The sequence below is a fragment of the Solanum pennellii genome, chromosome 1, assembly GCF_001406875.1.
Source record: "Solanum pennellii chromosome 1, SPENNV200".
NCBI lineage: Eukaryota > Viridiplantae > Streptophyta > Magnoliopsida > Solanales > Solanaceae > Solanum > Solanum pennellii.
This window is the reverse complement of record NC_028637.1, coordinates 93,944,268-93,968,440: the sequence shown is the minus strand read 5'-3', so window position 1 is coordinate 93,968,440 and position 24,173 is coordinate 93,944,268. Positions and strand designations below refer to the sequence as shown.

General features: G+C 31.9%; 3 protein-coding genes across 3 annotated transcripts; 2 read left to right on the top strand and 1 right to left on the bottom strand.

Moving 5' to 3' along the window:
• The first annotated feature begins 502 nt into the window (after positions 1-502).
• On the top strand, positions 503-6,297 carry LOC107005990 (RGG repeats nuclear RNA binding protein A-like). The gene is made up of 7 exons (XM_015204629.2): positions 503-925; positions 3,373-3,685; positions 3,774-3,839; positions 3,929-4,061; positions 5,129-5,281; positions 5,374-5,427; positions 5,898-6,297. The coding sequence occupies exons 1-7, from the start codon at positions 745-747 to the stop codon at positions 6,078-6,080; spliced, it is 1,083 nt and encodes a 360-aa protein (XP_015060115.1). The 5' UTR covers positions 503-744; the 3' UTR covers positions 6,081-6,297.
• Positions 6,298-6,729: 432 nt separating this feature from the next.
• Positions 6,730-7,913, top strand: LOC107008069 (4,5-DOPA dioxygenase extradiol-like). Its single transcript, XM_015206975.2, has one exon. The coding sequence runs from the start codon at positions 6,839-6,841 to the stop codon at positions 7,655-7,657; it is 819 nt and encodes a 272-aa protein (XP_015062461.1). The 5' UTR covers positions 6,730-6,838; the 3' UTR covers positions 7,658-7,913.
• Positions 7,914-8,030: 117 nt separating this feature from the next.
• Positions 8,031-14,947, bottom strand: LOC107008070 (ras-related protein RABD2a). The gene is made up of 8 exons (XM_015206976.2): positions 14,790-14,947; positions 12,612-12,684; positions 9,649-9,696; positions 9,469-9,516; positions 9,295-9,366; positions 9,020-9,175; positions 8,839-8,942; positions 8,031-8,356 (listed from the first exon to the last, which is right to left on the bottom strand). Exons 1-8 carry the CDS (start codon positions 14,801-14,803, stop codon positions 8,260-8,262), a joined length of 612 nt encoding a protein of 203 aa, XP_015062462.1. The 5' UTR covers positions 14,804-14,947; the 3' UTR covers positions 8,031-8,259.
• Between the last annotated feature and the right edge of the window lie 9,226 nt (positions 14,948-24,173).

Below are 24,173 nucleotides of genomic sequence, written 5' to 3'. Positions count from 1 at the left end.
ACTTTTCAGATAAGACACAAAAAATATTTATTAATACTAATTTTTTTTATAATAGATGAAGGATAAATATGATTCCCGTGAAGTTTAAGTGTGTAGTTGAAGATCCGAGATAGATTAGGAGGCATTTAACCATTCAAAATTTCTAATTAAGAGACGAATAATCTCATCCACTACACCATATTACACCAAATTATATTAATTTATTAGTGTTATTAGAAATATATATTATATGAAAATAATCGACTATTAATAAACCACATCATATCTTAGGGATCACATATGTATCTCTTTTTTTGAAGTTAGAGTACTATACTAGTGTATCACAACATACTTTAGGGCGCATTTTGAATAAACATATTTTTCAATTACTATAGTACAGTACTGTAGTAATTAAAAAAAACTTAAATTAATAAAGAAATGTACTAAGTAATAAAATAAAAATAAAATAATAATAATAATAATAATAATAAAAAAAAAAAAAAAACAAAGGTACAGGAGCTCCATAGAACATGTAGGATTTTCCAGATTAGGTTCTCTGACTCATCTTTTTCTGTCTCACACACTCTCCCTCGTGTACTGTCCTCTCTCTGCATTGCGGCTAGGGTTTCACCTAAAAAATCCCTAGTTTTTTTTAGTTTGTGTACTGATTTTACAACTGATTTGATGGATATTCGAATGAACTAGCGGTTGACGCGGTGGGTTTGACACATACGAAGGTAAAAAGGGTTTTTGTAGCTCTTGAAAATGGCGGATTTGAACCCCTTTGATTTGCTTGGTGATGATGATAACGATGATCCATCAAAGCTGATTGCTATTCACCAGCAAAAAGTTGATCCGGCGAAGAAAGCCTCAGCTCCGGCGGCGCCGGCGGCTAAGAAACAGCCGGGGAAGCTCCCCACTAAGCCTCCTCCCCCGACTCAAGCTGGTGAGTTTCAGTCAGCTTTTTATGTCTTGTTTATGGATACGACTCAATCATATTACTAGGTATCTGTATATTGGTTGAATATTTGTAAATTTAAGGGTGTGCAGATGAGCAGCGAGAAACAGATGGGACTGAGAAAGGATTTGACCGTGTAGGAAAAAGTGTTATATTTGGAGTTTCTCTAGTTTTGAAGAACTGTTAAGTGTTATATAAGAGAGAGATTATTTGTTGGAATTAACCGAAATGAAACCGGACTAAAGTAGAAAGAGTTCAGCGAATTCACCGGACTAAAGTAGAAAGAGTACAGCGAATTCATATAGATGATTCCAATATAGTTGGTCTTGATACATAGCTGTTGTTATCTGTAAACTGATAAGCAAACCGTCTTTCAATTGCGACGTGTTAGCTAACTATGGAGTACTTGTTATTAGAGGCAGAGTCAGGATATCAACTTTATGGATTCTGTATTTTAGAATGACAACTTCAATTGTTAATAATTGAGTTCTAAATTTATTATTTGTAGGCATTTAATGAACTTTTAACACAGAGATACTATTTTGAGTAAAAACTATTTGTGTATTGGCATGTGACTTTTTATAGATAAGGTTAAAAATTGCAGTTAGTTTTAAAGGGAATTTGGAAATGACCCATCAAACAATAGTGCTAGTTGCTCGGGATTGATTTTTTACTAATCTTATATGGTGAAAAGCTAGGTTTTTTATGGTAGTAAAAAGATGGAAGTAATGTTGCTTGGAGAGAAATCAGAGGTGTTTTGAAGACGAGCAAAATGGACTTCAGAGCTTCAAGATGAATTGTCTAGCGTTACTTAATTTTTGGTGTAAAGAGAACATTTTAGTCCAAGCAGAAGATCTCTGGGATGTTTTAGATTATTTGTAAGAAATAGAGGTGATAGACGGCAATATGACTAGACTGTAATACCTTTTGAAGGGGACTACATATTTTGGATGTAGTTTACCTGTGAATATATAGATTAGTGTTACTATCCTCAAAAAAAAAGTAATGTTGCTTGAGTCATCTATATTACACATTGTCTTATACTTCTTTTTTTTCCCTTGGAGGTGAGTGGTGATAATCTAAATGATCTATGCGCTCTATATTGGAATGATGTATGATGCAAATAACATTATTCAACTGTTATTCGACAACAGTCACATGGATAGTCACTTGTTGAATTTAAACTACATAAAAATTATTTTTGTAAAGTTGTGTGGTGGGAGTCAATGTATGTGCTTCCACCATGGTTTTAACATACCTTGGATGATAACACAATCAGTAAGACATTATCATCTCATGTTTTGTTTTTTCTTATCTATATCAGCTAAACGTAGAGAAAGGTGTTTATATATGGATCAATTTAAGTGAGGTAAGCAGATATTCCGTATAGCACAGATAGCTTGTCTGAATTTCTGATGTTCCACTTCAAAACCTAATTATTGTGAGACCAACTTGGTGTATTATCAATGCTTTGATTTATCAAAAAGAAAGTAATCATGATCTGTGTAGACCTTCAAATTTAGCAGTCCCTAGGTGGGGCATAATAATCATGAGGAATTGTCTAGATGAATACATTATCTTAGAGTTGATGTGGCTTAGCTAAGGCCTAAGGGAATAACAAAAGTGAAGTAAAGTACATGCACCTTAAAAAATTAGCTTAATTAAAATTGAAGCAAAATACACATATAGATGATACCAACTATTTAAGATTCATGCTTAGTTGTTGTGATTACACCTATATTAGGTCAGCATAAGGATAAGTATGAATTTATAGAACTTCTAGTTCTATAGTATCCCTAATTTGTCTTAAATTGCTTAGCAGTATCAACATGTAATTGAGTTATAGAGTGAAATATATAGAGGACTCGTATAAGCCACTCCAATTAATTTGGGATTAAGGTATTGACCCAACAAACAGGAACTAGTTTGAGATTGCAACGTAGTTTATTGATATACAAATGAAACTAAAATGACTTACAGGTTTCCAAGTTTTGAGAGTGAAGCAATTTTTTTGGATTTGACTATTATTTGTTAAAGGATGAATTTTTCTTTTATCCCATTTCTGGTGTCTCTTCAAAAGAATGAGAAAGAATCCCATTCCTGCTGTTATTCAAGCCTTATGGTTTTGACATTTCACATGTTAATGTATATACTTTTTATATTGCGTACAAGATGTCTGATTATAACCAATTCTGTGTTATTCTATTTTTATTTTCTCATGCTTGTTGCTTGTCGCGTTCAAGAGTGCTAGTAAATTGTCTCGAATTAAGTGGTCCCACTTGAATAATGATCTGGATGAATTATTTTTTGTTTTCTGTTGCTCAATCTGCATATAGGCTTCTGTTTATAGTCATTGCACTTCGGGTTCTTTTCCTCCTTTTCTTTTGCAAGTATTCAAAATTTGCACTTATGGCGTCTCTGTTTCAACTGTGTAGTCAGGGAGGCAAAAACAGAATTTGGACGTGGTGGAGGTAGAGGTGGTGGACGTGGCTACAGCCGTGGTCGTGGTGGAGGTGTGTTCAATAGGGAAGGATCCAACAATGAGAACTTTGCTCGCAACAGAGAATTTTCAGGTGGTATAGCTGCGCCTGAACACGTGGAAGGTGGAAGACCCTCTGAAAGACGTGGTGGTTATGGTGGACCCCGTGCTTTCCGTGGTGGTAGACAAGGTGGTTTTGGTAATGGAGAAATGCCTGAGGGGGACCGGCCTCGTAGGACATTTGAACGCCGTAGTGGTACTGGACGCGGGTAGATACATCTTTCTTGTCTGTGTTACCTGGCCTTTCTATTACCATATTTGTAAAGCTGTTGTACTTATCTTTCACTGTATGAGCAGAAGTGAGATAAAGCGTGAAGGTGCTGGCCGAGGAAACTGGGGAACTGAAGCAGATGAAGTTACTCAGTGAGTTTTACTTTATTACATGGCCTAAACTAACTAGATTGAAAATCTATTGAATTTGGTGTTGAATTTTGTTGTATTGTCTATCACAGGATGACTGGTGAAGTTGCTGATGAAGGTGAGAAAAATCTGAATGTGGAGAAACCCTCCACCGAAGAAGAAGCAGGAGATGATAAGAAGGAAAATCCAGCTGCTGGAGCTGCGGACAAGGAGCCTGAAGATAAGGTGACCTCTTAAATCATACAAAACAGAATATTGATTGGACTTTGTCGATCCTTGTGTTGCCACCTGTGTATGAGACATGTCCTGCTCTGCTCTAGAAACAGATGCTCTAGAGAGCATCGTCAATCATAATTTAACACCTCCCTTTTTGAAGGCCCATGGAACTAGCAGGTCTATAATTTACTTTTTGCTTTTATAACCTGGTAATTCCTCATCAATTGGAAGTAAATATCTGATGCACATTGGAACTTCTGGACATTGTTCTTTGGGTTGCTTGAGAAGGGGCTGAATTTTAGTTCCGTGTTTGGGGATTTGGTTAACAGAAGAATATTTCATAATCGGAACTTGTTTGCTTAGGTCAGGTCATGTTTAAAGCCATTAAAGGACATGTTTTAAATATTGTGAATAATTTTGTTGAAAGCGCTCTTGAGCTATGGAGTTACGACTTAAGTGTGTGACACAGGCAGAGCTTGCTTTTCTTGGCAGCAGCTTCTTTGCAAGCACCAAGTATTCAAGGCATGAGCGTCAGACCATGGGCTCTGTCAAAGAGGCGTGCACTACACAATAAATGTAGCTTGCACACAATAGACTAATTGTTAAAGAAACATTATGGAAAAATGTTGTTGTTAGGAATAGGATAACAACTTACTAAAAAGAAACTTTAACTAATACATTTGATTAAGACACTTGCACAACTGCAGTTATTTAGAAATTGCAGTTAGTGCTTAAATCTTTAATAGACTTGAGTGCCTTTTTACATATTTCACTTTTGACAACACTGACATAAAGGTAGAAGCAGAAGTGTTTATCAGTAGTAGAAACTTTCCTAGTGTAGTGCTGGTCATGGTAGAACTACTATTTAAGACATGGTGGAGTTGCAGGGTCTCAAACTAGGAAATGTTAATGTTAAAAAAAAAAGGACATGGTGGAGTTGCAGGTGATGGTTAATAGTTCTTACCAGTTCACTGCAGAGAGTTAGTGCTTCACAGCAGATGATTTATCGTTAGAGAATGCAGGTAAATTTTACATTGCTTTATGTTTAATGAAAATCATGTTCCTTGAATGAGTAGGAGATGACCCTTGAAGAGTATGAGAAGTTGCTAGAAGAAAAACGGAAGGCTTTGCAGGCGCTTAAGACTGAGGAAAGGAAGGTCGACACAAAAGTATTTGAATCCATGCAACAGATTTCAAAGAAACCCAGTGATGAAATCTTCGTCAAATTGGTGAAATCTTGATACATTCTGTCCTCTGCTTATGCTTGATGCCAGATATCTTTAAAACACTTCTTAATATACTTCTATGCCTTGATTTGTAGGGCTCCAAGGATAAGAGAAAAGAGTCTTCTGAGAAGGAAGAAAAGGCAAAGAAGGTAATTCTTAGGCATTTGCATCCCTGATACTCATTTATATAACACATGCTTTTCTTATGTTGCTCTCAGTAGTGCTTTACCAAATTTTATGTACAATGCATCCATCTTGTTATTCTTGCTATACACCACAACAGTTCTTTACACTCTTTTCTGGATGCGTATCAATGAAAATGGATTATATTACCATGTTGTTGTAGAGGGTACATTTATGTTGTATTCTTCTACAGTCGGGCCTTTGTTTCCTCTGTTTCTTTCAGATTTTCTGGTAATCCTTTGACGTGCCAACATATAGCTGTTATAGTGCCATGCAACAATTTTTACAAAAAGAAATCCATCACACTCTTATACATGTGCATGCGCAGGCGGAAGTTGATTGAGATGAAGTGTTAATCGATCAACATAAATGAGAGTGAAAATTGTAATCATCTTACACGTAATATCCTCTCTTTTTTTTTTTTCTCTGGCTTTAGGCGGTCAGCATTAATGAGTTTTTGAAGCCTGCTGAGGGTGAGAGGTATTATGCACCTGGTGGTCGAGGTCGAGGGCGTGGCCGCGGTTCTAGAGGTTACAGTGAAGCCAACACGATGAGCAATGTGGAAGCTGCTCCTCCCATTGAAGACCCAGGTCACTTCCCTACATTGGGTGGCAAGTGATGTGCTTTTTAGTGCTTTTCTACCACGTCCAAGAGGCAAATCTGACTATAATAATGGAGTGGAAGTTTCTATGTAAATTTTTTCCGTTTATGTGATACCCTCTGTAGTTTTATTTTATCTGATGTTTTACTCTTCTTATCCTACTGGGTTATATGAAGCACATTAACTTATTTTGCTGTTTTATTCTAGTAATATATTCTGTGCATCATTTAATGACAATTCTCATTGACTAAGATGGCAGGGTACTCGTCTTCTGAACTTCTGGATTAGGGATAGACACCTTACCTTTAGGAGGTAGTACTGAGAACATCCCTGAACTATTAGTTTCGTCTTCAACCTTTATACTCGAGTAATTAAATTTAGCTATACTTTCGATTTACCACATAATATAGTAAATGGTCTCTAACTCTTATAGGAACATGGGATTCTTAATAAAAAGTTGAGAGAAGTGTTTAAAACATTTTTAAACTTGAAGAGAATTTAAGAATGTGTCTCACTCATGCTGCAAGATCTTAGTCAAGTAAATGATTTTTAGAATTAATATTTCGGCTTGAATTAAGGGTGTTTTTAAAAAAATTTATAATTTATCACCATGGCACATGTGGTGACTTTATTTAAGTAATTGACTTGAAATGAAAAGAGATCAGAGGGTTATGGACGATGGTAGGTGAGAGCTTTTGATGGTGGTAGGTGAGTGCAGTGTGAATAAATAGCAGAATCAATCTTGTAAAGATATTTGCGTTTGGATTTTGATAGAAATGGGTAGCCAAATGGCTGTCCCTGTGAATGAGACCTTCTTCATATCACATGGTTCCCCAATGCTATCCATAGATGATTCGTTACCTGCCAGACATTTCTTGAAATGCTTCAACCAGAAAGTCTTCACCCAGAAACCCAATTCAATTTTGGTGATCTCTGGTCATTGGGAGACTTCAGAGCCTACTGTGAATTGCATCACTGGCCTCAATGATACTATTTACGACTTCTACGGCTTCCCAGAACAGATGTACCAGCTGAAATATCAAGCACCAGGAGCTCCAAAATTAGCCAAAATGGTGAAGGAACTGCTCAAGTCATCTGGCTTCAATCGAGTGCACGAAGACAATAACCGGGGCCTGGATCATGGTGCATGGGTGCCTCTTATGCTCATGTATCCAGGGGCTGACATCCCAGTCTGCCAGCTTTCTGTCCAGACAAAGAAGGATGGAACTCATCATTTTAACATTGGGAAAGCATTGGCCCCTCTCAAGGAAGAGGGTGTCCTCATAGTTGGTTCTGGATCTGCAACTCACAACTTGAGGGCTTTGCGCGACACTGCTGGCGTCGCTTCTTGGGCTATGGATTTTGACAATTGGCTTAAGGAATCCCTTGTTAATGGAAGGTATGAAGATGTCAACAACTATATGACAAAAGCACCTTGTGCCAAAATTGCACACCCATGGCCTGATCACCTGTATCCATTACATGTAGCAATGGGTGCAGCAGGTGAAAATGCCAAAGCTGAACTTATTCATCATAGCTGGAGCAATCATGCTCTTTCTTACGCCTCCTACAAGTTTGAGTCACAGCTAAAGTAGCCTTTACTGACGGAAGCATTTAATGGCTTCAATGGTTATTTCTTTTGAAGGTCTTTGGGAAAGAGTCACTATGTTGTTGGAGGTACACTATACCTCCACAAATCTCACTTTAGTAGAATTTCACTAGATATGTTGTATCTTTCTGCCGTTTTAATTTATGCAAAGCTGAGAGGAGCAAATGTTGCCAAAAAAACAATTTGTTTTTTAAAAAAACAAGGGATCATGCTAATCAAGCAGGACTCTGAGCTTGGCACAATTCTTACCGTGATTGAATGCTGATTGGGGACATCCCATATAACAAAAAAAAAAGGGTGTTAACGGCAAGACGTTCATGTTCACCAGTATAGCTTTCTGTTGAACTATAAGAAATTTATTTTTAAGCAAAAGCAGGCCTAAGTGTCAAAGTGCAACAAATAATGCTAAGATCATTATGTTCACAATTGGTCCACTTCAATAAAAACATATATTTCTTCTCAAGAAATAAAGATATATCTAGCAGTAAGGATTTTGCAGGACAAGGCTACAAGGGTAAACATTGTTGTTGATTAGTGAGATTACAGTAGACATGTCATGGATGAGAGGTGGCAAATGCGGACGTTCTCTCAAGACGAGCAGCAGCCACTATTCTGAGCAACGGGCTGTCCACGAATATTTACATTTGGAGGCTGGGCAGCATTTGGGACCGGTTGGTTTGCCATACTGCAATCAGGAAGCCAAAGAGAAGGAAATAATGGGAATTGAGAGAAGCAATAGATAAGCCAGCTCATCTCATAAATGTAAAATGAAAAGATTATTTGGAGAACATTTTATAGCATCAGTGAAGTTGATTAAAAACCATGCAATCGTACAAGGGATGTGGCCAAAACCAAACTAGTAGCTATATCTTTCATTTGGACCTTTTGGTTTATGTAAATGCTTATAGTGGTTGCATATCATGTTTAAATCCATTTAAAACGTCAAAAAAGATCCTAACTGCGAAGATAACCACATTTACTACATGAAATATCTCTCAATTTTCGGGACCAAAAATAATGTCAGAGAAGGAAGTGATAAAAGTGAAAAAGTAATCGCCTCACAGAAAACAGTAGTAGTTGGATTTTATCAAAGATCACAGCACAACTTGGAAAAGGTATAAAAGACACCATTGATTAGCATTATTTAAATACAAGGAATGCATTTACCTTTTCTTGATAGCAGCAGTCATAGCCATGAAAGACTCTTCTACGTTACTAGCATCTTTCGCACTGGTCTCCAAGAATGGAATACCAATTTCATCAGCAAAGGCCTAAAAATAAATTAGTATGAGTTTGTTTTCCATTTAAAGACGAAGGATCATTAAAGATCTGCAAGGAGATGATTCACCTTAGCTGTTTCATACGACACAACTCTACTGGCAACAAGGTCAGACTTGTTCCCAACAAGAATTTTGTTAACATTTGGGGTAGCATAACGGTCAATTTCACTCAGCCATTGTTTCACATTATTGAAGCTCTCCTGATCCGTCACGTCATAAACAACCTACCATAGAGGCCATAAAAAGAAAGTAGAATGTAACAGGTACTGAAAGCGGTAATTTAACTCTACAGGCAACTAATTATTACTTATACTGTGTTAAAAAAAGTAAGGTCACTACTCACTATTATGCCATGGGCTCCACGATAGTAGCTGCTGGTGATAGTCCTAAAACGCTCTTGTCCAGCAGTATCCCACTAGACAGTGTCAAAATAGAAAACAACCTTGATTTCATTAAAAGTTCAGTGCAATGTCTGTAAAAAGAAAGGCCTGAAGCAGAAGAGCAGGTGAAGTCTTACAATCTGAAGCTTAATGGTCTTTCCATCTTGCTCCACTGTCCTGATTTTCTACACAAAAATATTTGGATATTTGGTAGAATCAGTGATCACATAAAAGTAAAAATGTTCTGGCTGAAAAAGATCACAGAATTCCAACCATATGTAAAACTGAGTAGCACATAAACCATTAAAGTATCTTACAAAATCAACTCCAATTGTGCTTATGTAGCTCTCCTGATATGTGTCATCCTGATGGCAAAAAGAGACAAAATAGTCAGCCAACAATTACAGAAGAAAAATGTTAACAACATTGAACTATATTCTGATACAGTTTTCAGCAGGGTAAGAATCTATGAGTACATCATTAATCAATCAAATGTTAATAGGGTGAACGTGGAACTTCATAGACTGATTATGCCTCTATAGGAAGGAGGAGCAAATATTATGTGCAAAGTAGTTTTCTATAAGATACTGATAGTTTCAACTTCATTATAAAGCTAGAAAACAATTCCACTAGAGTACTCAAGTAGACTCCAGTATAGTTCGAAAGTTCAGGACTATCCTCAGTCTTCACTTATAACAACATACTAAGACAAGGAGCTAGCAAATAAGAAACAATGTCCTGACATCACTAGAAGAATGCCCATCTTTCTTTAGTCAACAAGAATCCACATCCACGCCAAAAAAGGATAAAGAAAATAGAACATTTCAGAACATTTTTTCTAATGACAGCCAGTATAGTGGCTATGCCTCTGAATTATAGGAAGGAGGAGCAAATATCGTGGGCGAAGTTATTTTCTACGTGATAGTGGTAGTTACAACTTCACTCTAAAGCAAGAAAACAACTCAATCAGGGTACTCAAGTAGATTCTGGTGGTTGGAAAAGTTGGGACTACCCTCGGACATTACTTGTATCAACAGACCATGACAAGGGGCTAGCAAACAAAAAACAATGTCCTGACGTTACTAGAAGAATGACCCATCTTTAGTTAACGAGAATCCATATATGCCACACCCCCAAAAAATAAAAAATAGAAGGATATTTCAGAACAATTATTCTAATGACAACCTCGTGCCAGATGGCCATTCCAGAGCTGTTCGCTTGGGAAGCAAAAGAATAAAATGAATTAGACCACCCTCTATCCATGTCAGGGGTGACTGCTGTCCATGCAGTGAACATAGTAGATGAATCTATCACAGGAAAAATACTGGCAGAAAGATGGTGTCCCAGAAAAGGAACTGTCATGCAGCATTTTTATCGCTCTACGAAGGTAGGTCCGCAAAGGCATAAAAAGCAACAACCCCTCCCTCACCCTTCTAAAAGGTACAAAAAGAACCACAGTGAGAGGATGATGAACTTTATAGCTCAAAAATAAATATTTTAATTTTTATTTTGTAATCATTGGTATGAGATGAGCTAAAATAGAACCACATTAAAAAGAGCCAATTTGATAGAACAGGGGAAAAAAGCACATTTGATCCAATAGGTAGATAAAAAGACGTGGAAGGAGAACATTTTTTATCCAATTGGTGGAGGGAGGGAAATTTTGAGTCATTTCTAAAACGTTATGGGCATTTTTTACCCTTCAATAAAAAAGAATCGACATGGAGATTACAGCAAAAAAGCAACAAATCAGTGTTTTCAAAGGCGAAAAGAGTTAAAAAAGTGCTCTAGGCCTATCTGGAGTTTTTAAAAAAAGGAACAATGAAGAAAAAAATAAGAAAATATACCCGGACGGAGGGTATTTTTGAGTCATTTCTAGTACGTAAATGGCATTTTTGACCCTTTTCTGAAAAACAATTGACATGGAGATTATACCAAATAAGCAACAAGATAGAGTTGTCAAAGGCGAAAAGCGTTAAAAATTACTCTAAGCAATTAAAGTTTGGGCTTAAGTTTAAAAAGGCGCAACGGACAAAATAATATGTAATTTATATGCATTACAGGAAAGAAATAACAATATCATTCAAAATGATTTCCTAAACAATTACTAGTATTATCTTTTTGTTGATCATATTATTGTTTAGTACCGCTCTATTCAAGATAGAACTTATGGCAATGAAGCGCACACCTTAGTGCCTTGCCTATACTAAAGGCTAAAGCACATCCTAAGTGAGGCAAAGCACCTCCCTAAGCTTCTTTAAGCTTCAGGATTAAGCGCACCTCAAGTGAACCTTTCATAAAACCAAATCCTTAAACCTAGACAGGTTATTTAGTGTGCTTCATTACTATGGTGCAAAGAACAAAACTATGTCATATGGTACTTACTCTGTCCCATGATTGGGTTGTTCACTTCTTCAAGAGTCAAAGAGGTCATTTTGACTTAAGTTTATAGATATATTATGTCATCATTTTGAAAGGTTAAGTTGCAACTTATAGTGCTTTCTGTGCAGCTTCTAATACAAGAAGTGGAGTTACCAAAGTCCAATGACCAAAGATTCGACCAGCTGATCTCAAACAATGAAAATGTGACTAATTATAGGGCAGAAGCACAAACTTGAATTGGATATTGTAATTTCAAGGAGGTACTGTCGATTACTGCACATTATAGCATTGTGTTCTTGAACTGAATTGACACCGCTTTTCTGTTTCCTTCAAATCTTCAATCATATCAGTTTCTTCCCTTTCCATTTTCCGATACATACCACAGAAGGTAAATGGAACTCACAATAAATTTGCAATTAAGCTTTACTGAAATATCAATGTCTTATTCATATAGGCCGTTGTTTTGGCTGTCTGGAAATTTGGTGAAGTACCTATGGACAGCTATGGTTTTGCGGAACAGGGGATCCGAAGGTGGATTAGGTTCTTTGAGGATGATTTGAAATTGAATGCTAAATAAAAGCACATTGCTGCACCACCCAAAAAGATCACTACTCGATCAAAGACATACGAATGAAAATTTTACACAAATTTAGAATAAAAACGAAATATTAGGGAAGCGGTCAGTAAGTGCTCAGATAACTGATTCACTCCAAGGGAAGAATGGAAAAGAAAAATGAAGACATGGAGAATCCAGTGGCTAGTACACATGGCCATGATGCTCCACAAAAATTTTTGTCTAATCAATCAAGATTTCAGTAAGTCTGATACTCAAAGGAAAGGTAAAAGCAGCACCAGAGAAAAGAGTCAGTACAGACAAATCCAAGTCAGGAAAACTTACAGCAAACCTCAAAAGGAGACATGACTTTCCAACACCAGAATCACCAATAAGCAAAAGTTTGAACAGGTAGTCACTGCACAGAAATCACAACAAATGTAATCATAACACAAACTCAATAGCTTGCAGATGTTGAAAGTTGCATATTTAAGCACTATCCTAGATGACACAGCTAAATCACTAATAGAAACAAGCACTAACATTAAGATGAAGAACAGCAAATATACCAATTAAGAAAATTCAATTATTATATTAACAAAACTGTAGAAAAGTCTCTTATCTTTCTATATATGCATAACTTAGCAACATCTGCTGGCCACTTTGGTATTTAATTTGATCCTCCTACTTGATTTGACTATAATTATATGAAACTACCAAAGATCTACATTACGTCTCATTCACCAGATGTTCAAATTTACTTTGCTTTAGTAAATGTTATTGCACAAATTTATCAACAAACCAAGACAAAGTAGCCTTTACATTATAGAATCACCACACACTCTTACATGCTTACAAGATGTGGTGTTATAGTATGGTTATAGTGATTCTTATGATAGAATCTGGGGAGGAGATTTTCTAAGGATTGTACCCTACTTGAAAGGTTAAAGAGACAGACATGATAGGATAATTGTCCTGCCATATGCTATCAGTTATAATCCGACATAGCCTCTTTTTTTGAAAAAAATAAATAGATCAGACATAGCCTACAAATTTTTCAATGTAGATTACGTTGGGATATTGTTCTCTAGATTGCACTTAATATGATTTAATGCTACAGCAGGAGACACATAATTGATATTCATACTTATCTAAAATAACTCTACAAAAGGAAGACCAACATTTATCGACCTGATTCCCACTTAAACCAGTTTTAGGGAATCTCTCAAAAAATTGACTTAGATTTTACTAGTTGGACCTCAGTACTAAAATAACACACCAAGAGTTTCAACTGATCGAGAGGTAACCATGAAAGCAACGTTGGCAAACACAAAAAGAATAGAAAGGCACCAAATGCCTACAGGGACTTAAAAGCAAAACACAACTGAAGTGAGTATTTTTATTGAAGAAAGGTTCATGTGAAAAAGCATATGTAATGCAAGAAAAAATTTGTTGTAAATGTTAATCAGCAACACACACAACAATCATACAGATTAACTTACAGAAAACTGCAACTGCAACTGAGTGAAATTCATGAAGTAAAATCCTTTCTTTATCACGTTCAAATATTAAAAAAATACAATTTTGAGTTTCTGATTTAATTGGTGACTAGTTTTTTTATCTACTAAATTTCTAATTTCATTCATAACTCATAAAAAATGAAAAAAAAAATCTAATTCATCTGTTCTAAATTCCTTTAGCAATTAAGCAATTAATATATCGCTTTGGGAACTATATTTATTGATTAGTGTTGTCCTCTTTAAGATAGACTTCATGAGCACTAAGATTCAAGCTTTAGTGCCTTAAGTTACACAAAGCACCGAACCTGGACAACACGTACTTTCAAGCTTCAAGCATGCTTCAAGCTAGTCTTAAGCAACACACCATATAGAAACTCTATCTAACTAAATTTGATAGCTAATTCACAGCGAATTTGATATATTTAAATATAGAAACAGATGGCAACTTGAAAATAGAAGATTTTCCAGATGTATTCTGGAATGAAGTTCATGAGGAAACTGATACTCCCTCCTTTCCACCTTTTAGTTCTATGATAAATTTATATGGCTATATTTTGGCTTTGGGACTGATTGAAATAGAAAAAGGTAAAAAATGATAAAAAGGAAATATTTTTTAGGCTAATAAGACAATGCAAATAAAATAGCCATGGTTGAGCATTTTCACCCTCCTCCCTGCTATAATTAGTAGGGAAAACGTAGCACATAAAACAGAAAGTCGATCTCAGGGTATTTTTATCAAGCTTTAACGTATAAAAAGTAATCAATTTTTTCAAACGACATTCGATTGCAGAATAATGACTTAGGGTTTACAAGTGAAATCAACAAATGCAATAATTTCGATAAATCCACAATAATACAACAATGAAAAAAAGAGTTAGATAAGGAAACTGAATGACAGACACTAATCGGAAGGGATACTTCAAGTCTTACTATTCTGTATTCATTGCGATAATGCAATGTGGAAATATTGCAAAATAATAAGAAATGTGACAACAGAACTTACTATTCTGCATTCATGGCGATTACAAGCACACGAAATTCGCCGGAATATGAGGAATTTAGCGGCGGGTATTGATCCTTCGCGGCAGAATTCAGATGCAAAAAACAAAGAGGCTGTGGGGGAGAGAGAGCCACTGGAAATTGCAACGAAGACACGTAAATGGGGAAGATGACATAAACGGTCCCTAATGTTTAGTATATATCTAAGATAGTCCATTAAATATACCCTTCACTAATTTTAGTCCTTTAAATTTGCCAAAGATGACCCATTGACACCACAACCCAATGATTTATCCTACCAAATGATAAAGTGTTCCAAACCGGTAGGAATGGCAATGGAGCACATTTTTTTAATTTTTTTTTTTAGTTATGTTTGATCCTAAAATAAAATTTATAAAAATAAATTTATTTTTTATTAAGTTGTATTAATTTAATAGGATAGTGACTTAAGCTTTTTTCAAAAAATGGCCTAAAATACCCTCAAAGTATTGGAAATGGTACAAAATTACCCTCCATCCACCTATTGGCTCCAAAATACCCTTTCCACTCACCTATTGGGTCCAAAATACCCTTGTCATCCACCTTTTGGTTCAAAATTGATCACTTATTTAACGGTTCTATATTTAAACTATTTAAATATTTTTTAAAATACGTGGCGCTCAACTATTTGTTATAATTTAACTTATTAGTATAATTTATAAATCAATCCATTATCCACCCATTACTAATTATATTCCTCTAAATTAATAAATCCGTCACATTATTAATGCAAGCTACTGCCAGTTGAGTGTTTTTACAAATTATAGAAGTAATATCATACGTTCAAGTGGCTAAATAAAAATCACCGATAAACTTAAAAGTCTGACTATGTTCATCTTAATTATTCTTACGTCTCAATTATGTGATGTTACTTCATAGGTAATTTTTTTTCAAAATAATATATAAAAGGTTTTAAAACAAATCATAAATATTTATAAAATTATATTTTAAAAAAGTGCATGAATTAATTCGGGATGTTTTACTTCTTTACCTTTAATCATAAATTTCTAATTCAATGTTGAAAGAAAGTGTCCTCCTAAATAAGCGGCTCAACCTAAATTTAATTGGGGCTTCGATTCGGACTCGAATAATTTTGGATGTAATTTTCAGGAATCTATAATTTCATCGTGTTTTAGTAGTGTTTATGACGATTTTGATATTATAATTGGATTATTAATTGAGTGAGGTTTAGTTAGTAATGAGTGGGTAGTGAGTTGGTTTATGAATTATATTAATAAATTAAAATTATAATCAATAGTTGAACGCCAAGTATTTTAAAAAATATTTAAAGAGTTTAATTTTAAAACAATTAAAGAAAAGTTCAATTTTGAATCCAAAGATAGATGACAAGGGTATTTTGGAGCCAATAGGTGGATGATAAGGGCATTTTGGAGTCAATAGGTGGATGAAGGGTAATTTTGTACCATTTTCAATACTTCAAGGATATTTTAGGCCCTTTTCCGAATTTTTTTTTAGAGGTCAATAGTGAAACATGCAAGAAATTATATCATTTTTTATTAAATCATTTTCACTTATTATCTTGAATATTTAAGTAGTTTTAATGAAATTATCTCAAGAAATAATGCTCTATCACTCAATAACATGTAAAAAGTAAAAATTAAGTTTGAATCCATATGAAATCACATATACCCACAACCCGCCCCGCCCTACATTAATTTTTTTAAAAACTCATCCGCTCTGCCCGCCCCACATAACCTTAAACTCGCCCCGCCCCGCCCCATAGCCTCAAACCTACCCCGCCCTGCATCTCCCCGCCCCATTGTCACTCCTAGAAGCCAGCTTTCCAAATTTCGTTTCTACTTTTATTTGATGGTAAATTTAATTGAAATTCAAAAACATATAATGAATTTTTGAAGTTGTGTTTAATAATAGTTATTGAATTTTAAAAGTATGTTAGAATAATAATTTTGAATTTCAAAATTGTATTTGTATGTTTTATATGGAAAAAGATAAGTAAATTATAAGTATAAGTGAAATTTCACCAAAAATTATTTTGGTCTTGTTTTTGAAGATAATTAAAAGACCGATCAAATTTTATAACAAACAATGATTTAATTTTATTTTTAAAATTTACTCCCAAATTCTATGGCTAAAGAAAAACTAAAGTTTTAAAAAGATAAATTTATCAATATCTATATTATTGGAAAATAATAAATACATAATAGAATTATTCGAGATATGTATATAAATTAAACCGAGATCATAATCATGAAAAAAAGGAAGATAAATTTAATATATGCATGTAGTAATAAAATTATTAAATCGGTAGATTGTCCATTTACTCAAAGACATGGACAACTTATATTCACGTATGTATATTTTCTAGAGTAACTTATAGAAATGACAGTTATAGGGCTACTGAAGTTCAATAACTATAAGTATGTTATTTACTAAAAATGACTATAGTTTATGTCTATATCTATCTGTATTTTATTAAAAAAAAAATATTTATACAATGATACATTTATAATTATAATGCACTAAATAAGATATTTTTAGGTATGTTAAATGACTAAATCACTCCTAAAAATTTGTCAGTTGTAATATGTAGTCTAAAGTGACAATCTAACATTTTTTATTTTGAAAATTCAAAATATTTAAACTGAAGACAAAAATTTTGGTACAAAAAAAGTTGAAAACCGAATATACTTGTATGTTGAAAAAATATATCTCAATATTATAATTATACATATAATTTATTAAGGACATGTAGATGAAAATCGTATACAAATAAAATACATACGACTACAATTATGTAAAAATCAACTAGTCTTCTATTATATTATATTTTATACTTATACTTGAATACAAACACACAAGAAATTCATTACTATCAATCGACTTTAATTTATATGTATTTGATACTTATATTTGAATAGAAATATAGAGAAATACAATTATATAACTACTAATTTGCATTATAATGTATTTAGTACTTACATTTGAATATATAAATACAAGTGAATATATTTATTTATATATATTTATATATATATTAATACAAACATTTAAATTTATTTGTATTCATATACATATACATATATATTTACATTTGAATACAAAATACAGATGAATAAAAATTCAGAACAAACATAGTGTTTTGATTTAAAATACAAATGAATACAAATACAAAGCAAAAGATGATGCTTTGTTTGGACTGCCATTAGAGTATACCTTTTTCTAGCCCTCTTCTGGTTTTTCATGTGTGTAAGAAGTTTTGGAGTTCCGTTTGGTAATTCTAATGGAAGTCATAGAAATTATTGAATACGGACACAAATTTTTTTATATCAAACCAAGTTTTGCCATTGTAATGGAGAAAATCTTCAATTGAAACCCAATGAAAAATAGATGAAACATATAGATGTATACAAATCTAATCTTCATAAAAATAAGAAAAAATGCAGTTAGAATATACTTAATGAAGATGAATCACAAAATTTTTTCCGACAATCATGCAAAAGGATAGTGAATCAAATGATTTTTTTTATTATATATGAATATTTAAAAGAGAAAACATTGAAAAGATAAACATGGAAACCAACACCGTAAAACATGCCTTACATAGTTGATTAGGCATGTACTAATTACTTTGCTATTTAATATTTGTTAATATACATATAAAATTGGAAAAAAATGATTATTCATGTGTAACTAATTAACTTTGCTATTTAATATTTAATTATATCCATATAATATAAAATAAATAAATTATAGCTATTTATTTTAAATATATATTGATGTTTGCTATATTTTGTAGTTTTTCCTATTTTCTATGCTCCATGAACCATTTTGTATAAGAATGTATCCATTAATCCAAATATCTAACATGATCACTTTTAAAGTGATTTCTCAATTTATAAATAAAATTTTTATTTATCATGACATAAAACACACTATAAATCCCAATAATCAATAACTTGAAGTATTTGAAAAATACATACACTCGAAAAAAATTGCCAAGTAAATTGTGACACGAGAAATCTTTTAAAATTATATAAAAAAAATTACAATAAATTATAATAATTAATATCTTCTAAAATTTATATTTTTAAAAAACAATTCAACAAATTTTAATCATATCACATAAATTAAAATTAAAAAAATAACATATATTGAACTTGTACCGACACGAGTCAACATACATGTAACATGCATGACAGAAGAGTGTTATCACTTATCTCATCTGCATAGTGGTAAGTTTGTTTATTTTGTCCACACTTGCGTGATCAACTTGCAAACAAGCTAGCAACAGCTCTCTAGGACTATAAGATATTCATATCATAGTATATAAATTTATAATATGGTCATATTCATAGTTGTTTTGTAAATCTGCTGATTTTTTTCCATTTGCCAAAAGATGCTTCGAAAGCCAACAATTACTATGTACTACATATTTTATTATATCTTCGGTTCATATGACGTACTAAAAGACAATTTTTCAAATTAAATCATGCATGAATCTAGTTGATTCAATCAGAGGCAAATGCAGCTTTTTTGATGTTAAATTCATTTGAATTCAATTCAATGGATATAAAAATATATAATTTTTAAAAATTATAATTAAATAAATAACATAGTAATAATGTTAATCCTAAATTTATCTGTGAACCCATATCTATAGCACGGACTTCAAATATTCTTTAGTGAGCATGTAGTAGCATTTACGCATGTAACGTAAATCAAATTCTCTTAAGTTAGTTAAAGATAAGTCTGATTTTATGTTTATATTAAATTAATTGAAAATAATATTATCTATGATCAAGCCTATTTTTTATAAAAAGAAATAAACTAACTTTTTACATTACCTTCATATTTTAATGATCAATAGAAGAAATCGTTTACAGTTAGAGAAACTAGTTTATACCGGCTACAAATACAATAGAGTTATAATTTGATATAACAAGTTTAATTACAAAGATAATATAAAAATTACTAACAGTATATATAAGTCAATTAAATTTTTTTATTTTTATTTTTTCCCTTTTAGGGGAGTGTGGGTTATACAGAGGCCCTGGTCGTTTTTCAAAACACTATGGACAGCCAAATTAAGCTCCATCAGCTTTTATATTTATTTACTAATATAAATATAGACATTTGCTAATAAGGTGAGGAACGGAAAATGAAAATAGTACACAACATTTAGCAACATCATCTTTAATGGATGTGATGCAATAAATGAGGTTGTTTCATTCTTAATCAGAGGTCTCAAGTTCGAGCTTTGAGATGGAAAGATTCTTAATAAAAAGGCTTTCCTTCTATAGTGTGAATATGAAATAATCAGATTTCAATACGACAATCAACATGAGATCTCGAGGATGAAAAAACATTTAGCAACATCACATTGATGATCACTTTGAGAACTCCAAATAATGAATGACAACAGGTTTTTCATGTATATATGTGTTAGATTTGACTTTCTTTGACTTATATATTACAATGTGTGTGCTAATACCAAATATTCCCTTGCTAAATAGTTCTTTTATAGTAGCTAACAAAATTTTGGCTAATCCATCGTTAAATAAGGTTAGTAACAATTTTTTTTTTTTATGTTTTGGCGATTTTTTTTTTTTTAAATTAATGTTAATATTAATTTATTAAGATTATTTTTATAGTTTAATTTTTATATTAAAACCTGATTAAATTTAATACATATTAGAGGATTCATTTATGAACTCTTGAATGTATTTATTAAATTTAGTAAGAATGTTTTAAATTTTGACATGAAAAACAGCTCTTAGATTATGAGTTTTCAAGTTTAATCACCCTTGAACCATTTTTTCATTTTGGTACATTTCATGTATCATCATATCATATATTATTATAAGCATGAAGCTCAAAACTTAAAAGTTGAATTACCATTTTATCCCTCTAATAAATTAAAACTTATATAATTTATATATATATAATCTTCTCATTACATAATCTTGACCTTTCAAATTTCTAACATAAATGTAAATAAAAATAAAAATGAGTAATTATCAAGAAATTAAAGTAGATTCATGTATCTTTAAAATTAAATTTCATTTCTATCTTTTTTATATTTATTTTAACAATAATTCATGTGACTTTTCATGTTTCCATAATTTTGTTCTATAAATTTAACTTTTTCAAGAAGAACTTTTATTTACTACTCCTACAATTCTTGTATGTAGGAATTCTAAACATGTGAAATAATGTCACAATTTGAGGTGAAAGTTATGAGATTCCCTTATGCAGTTACGAGAATAGATTAGAATTCAATTACTGAAGCATCGGAGCTTGATGTGTTAGTTTTATACTTATTTGTAGTAAGAATTATAATAAGACAATTTTTGTCTCTCTTCATATAGTTAAATTCTTGTTTTATTAGCAAGTTGCTCTAAATTCATATTTGTATTTTGTATGCTCAAATGTTCAGTTTCACTATAGAGACAAACAAAATGAAATGCCTAATTATCTTGCTCATGTGTACCTTTTTTTTTTCTTTTCTCCGTACTTATAATTTTTACATATACATTAATTTTCATCTTTAAGAATGAATGTGATAAAATAGGATGTTTACTCTTTTCTTTTCTTTTTATGGAAAAAAAGGTGAAACATATAATATTAGATTAATGGTGGATAAGTTATGTATGACAGAATTATTATATAAAAATAGTAGTTATTCATAAATATCCTGATTTTTAAATATAAATGATAAAACTTTTTACATCTTAGTTTTAAATATTTATAGTTAACTAATTAGTTTAAAGTGTTTGTGGATAAAAATTTAATACAATACTTAAAACACATTCATTAAAAAAGTTAAAAGGTTTTGTTTTCCTTCACTCAAAGTTAATCTTACACTATCTAGCATTATTCTACCAATAAAACGAAACTATTAAGAAATTTAATTTAGATAGTTGTTATTTTTCCTTTTAGCTTTGCAAACTTATTTTTTGAATTACAAACAAAGTTTATTTTATTAATTTCTCCTATTATCTCGATGCATTTACTTGGAGGTCAGAAAATTGGAGTGTCACAATTAGTAGTAAAACAAAGTAAAAAATCTCAATTAGACATATTTTATTATTTAATAGTATTATCTTTTAAGAAATAATACACTCATGGATTACACGCGCAAAGCGCGTGCACGGAAACTAGTACATATATAAACTTGTAAGTGAAGGATTCATAAAAACGGGAATTAAGATATTTAATTTTGATTATGAAATTAATTCACACACACATGCAAAGTTAATGTAATAAAAGTTGTTTGGTAGAATATATACAAATAATATTGAATAAGATGTATTAGTTGTAATGTTTATATTAGTATATACTGCATATTGAATTGATTGTCTTGAGTTTTTCTTTAATTTCTAATTTGATTTGATGTATTAAAGATAATTGTATCTTTAATCATACTTAATCATGTATTAAAAAAATATTATATTACTAATATCATAAATTACTATATCTTAATTACTGATAAAAGTATATAACTAATATGAAAATCCTACAAATTAAATAATTAAATAATCTCATAACTAATACATACACCAAATTTCTAATACATCCTATCGGCCTCTCCATAGATGTGAAGTTCATGGTTACTCAATATTGTTTTTTCCGAAATAGTTTCCATTTCAATTAAAAACTTAATATCAGAGAAGTAATACATATCTTCCTATATAGCAAAAATAAATAAATAGAGGCATTATTCTTTTATAAAAAATTATTAATCGCTATAGTGAATTATAATGTAAATGTCAGGTGAGTAAAATTGGATAAAATTTAATCATGTTAAAATGACCTAAATTAATAGTTTTAAGTGGACTAAAATAAATTAAATTAAAGTCCGAATATAATCCAATTTATTCAATTTTTATTTAATTTTAAAATCTATGTTTATTTAATTTTAAAATCTATGTTTGTTTATTATAATTTGTTTGATTATATATCTAATGAATTTATTATGATTTTATAGAATATATCAAATAAAAATTATCTTTTTAAACTATTTTTTCATGAGTCATTTTGAACTAACTAAAATAAATAGATCATTAACATGTCCAAATCAAATCATAATTTTATAACCCGATTCTATCATTCTAAATTATAATGTTGATAGATTGATCGCAACTCTTTAATTGACATATATTGCCTTTTACTTTTTGTATACTTATTGATTTTATTAAAAAAAATAAAATAAAATTGTGTATAAGTATGTCACAAAAATAATTGCAACTAAAATAGAATCTTCGAAAACAGAAACGAAGAAAAGTACTTTTCCTAATATGAAAAAAGAAATTAAAGTTCCACAGCTTTAAAAGTGTAAGCCGTTGATAGAGACACGTGTCACACTACTGTACCAAAGTAAGAAAGTTCAATTTAGACCCGCGTAGCAGGCAATCAGCCCACCCGTTCTCCCATTTTAGAAGCTTCTCCTTCAATTTTCATCTCAGAATCAGAAAAATCAGAAAATAAGAAATGCCAATGGAGAAGATCAGAGACGTAACAATACAGAGAGAAGTAACCGCAAATTTTTGGAACCAATTTTTCACTTCTCTTCGTAAGTGTTCTTTTCGCCCTTTCTTTTTTCTCGAATCAATTGAAATTCTCTCAATTTTTGTGTAATTGTAGTACTAATTATACTAAAATTCAGGTAAATCTGCAATTTTATTTGTTTGCTATTCATATATCCTGAGATTATGTGCAAATCATACACAAAATCACTGTTTGTAATTGGAATGGACAAACTCAACTGCAAATTCAAGCTTATAGTAGTTTAATTAGTAGTTGATGATATGATTGGTGAGCATATGCATAAATAACGTTAAATTTCTGAAGTATGTTGTTAATTGCTGAAGAAAGTAGAAATTAGAAGTTAGATCAATGAGGAAGCTAACTACTTAGTAACTCGCTTAATATATGATTAGTGCTCTTTTGAATAAGTCAATAGCTTTCTAAAGTTATTCGTATTACTCTAGGCAAAAGTGGTAACCCAATAGTTGAGATTAGAATTTTCTTTTGCTAAAACGAAAAAATCATTACTAAATCAAATTTCAACTTCAAGGAGAAACATGAGGTTCTTATCAAGATATTGGCTTGGATTTATGATCCTCTAATATGTAAGATTGAAGAAAATACGGATGTCCGATGGATTTAGCAATTTATTCTTATTTACTGAGGAGATAAGTTTTCATACGATGAACAACATGGTAAATTAGCAGCTTGAATTAGGATCAATAGCAATGACTTAACTATTGTATACAATTTGTTTGTCTAAGGAATTAATTTGAAGTAAAAGCAAAAGCAAAATAGATGAAGAAATTGCAGGCAATTAGAGTAGCATTAACAACAATCT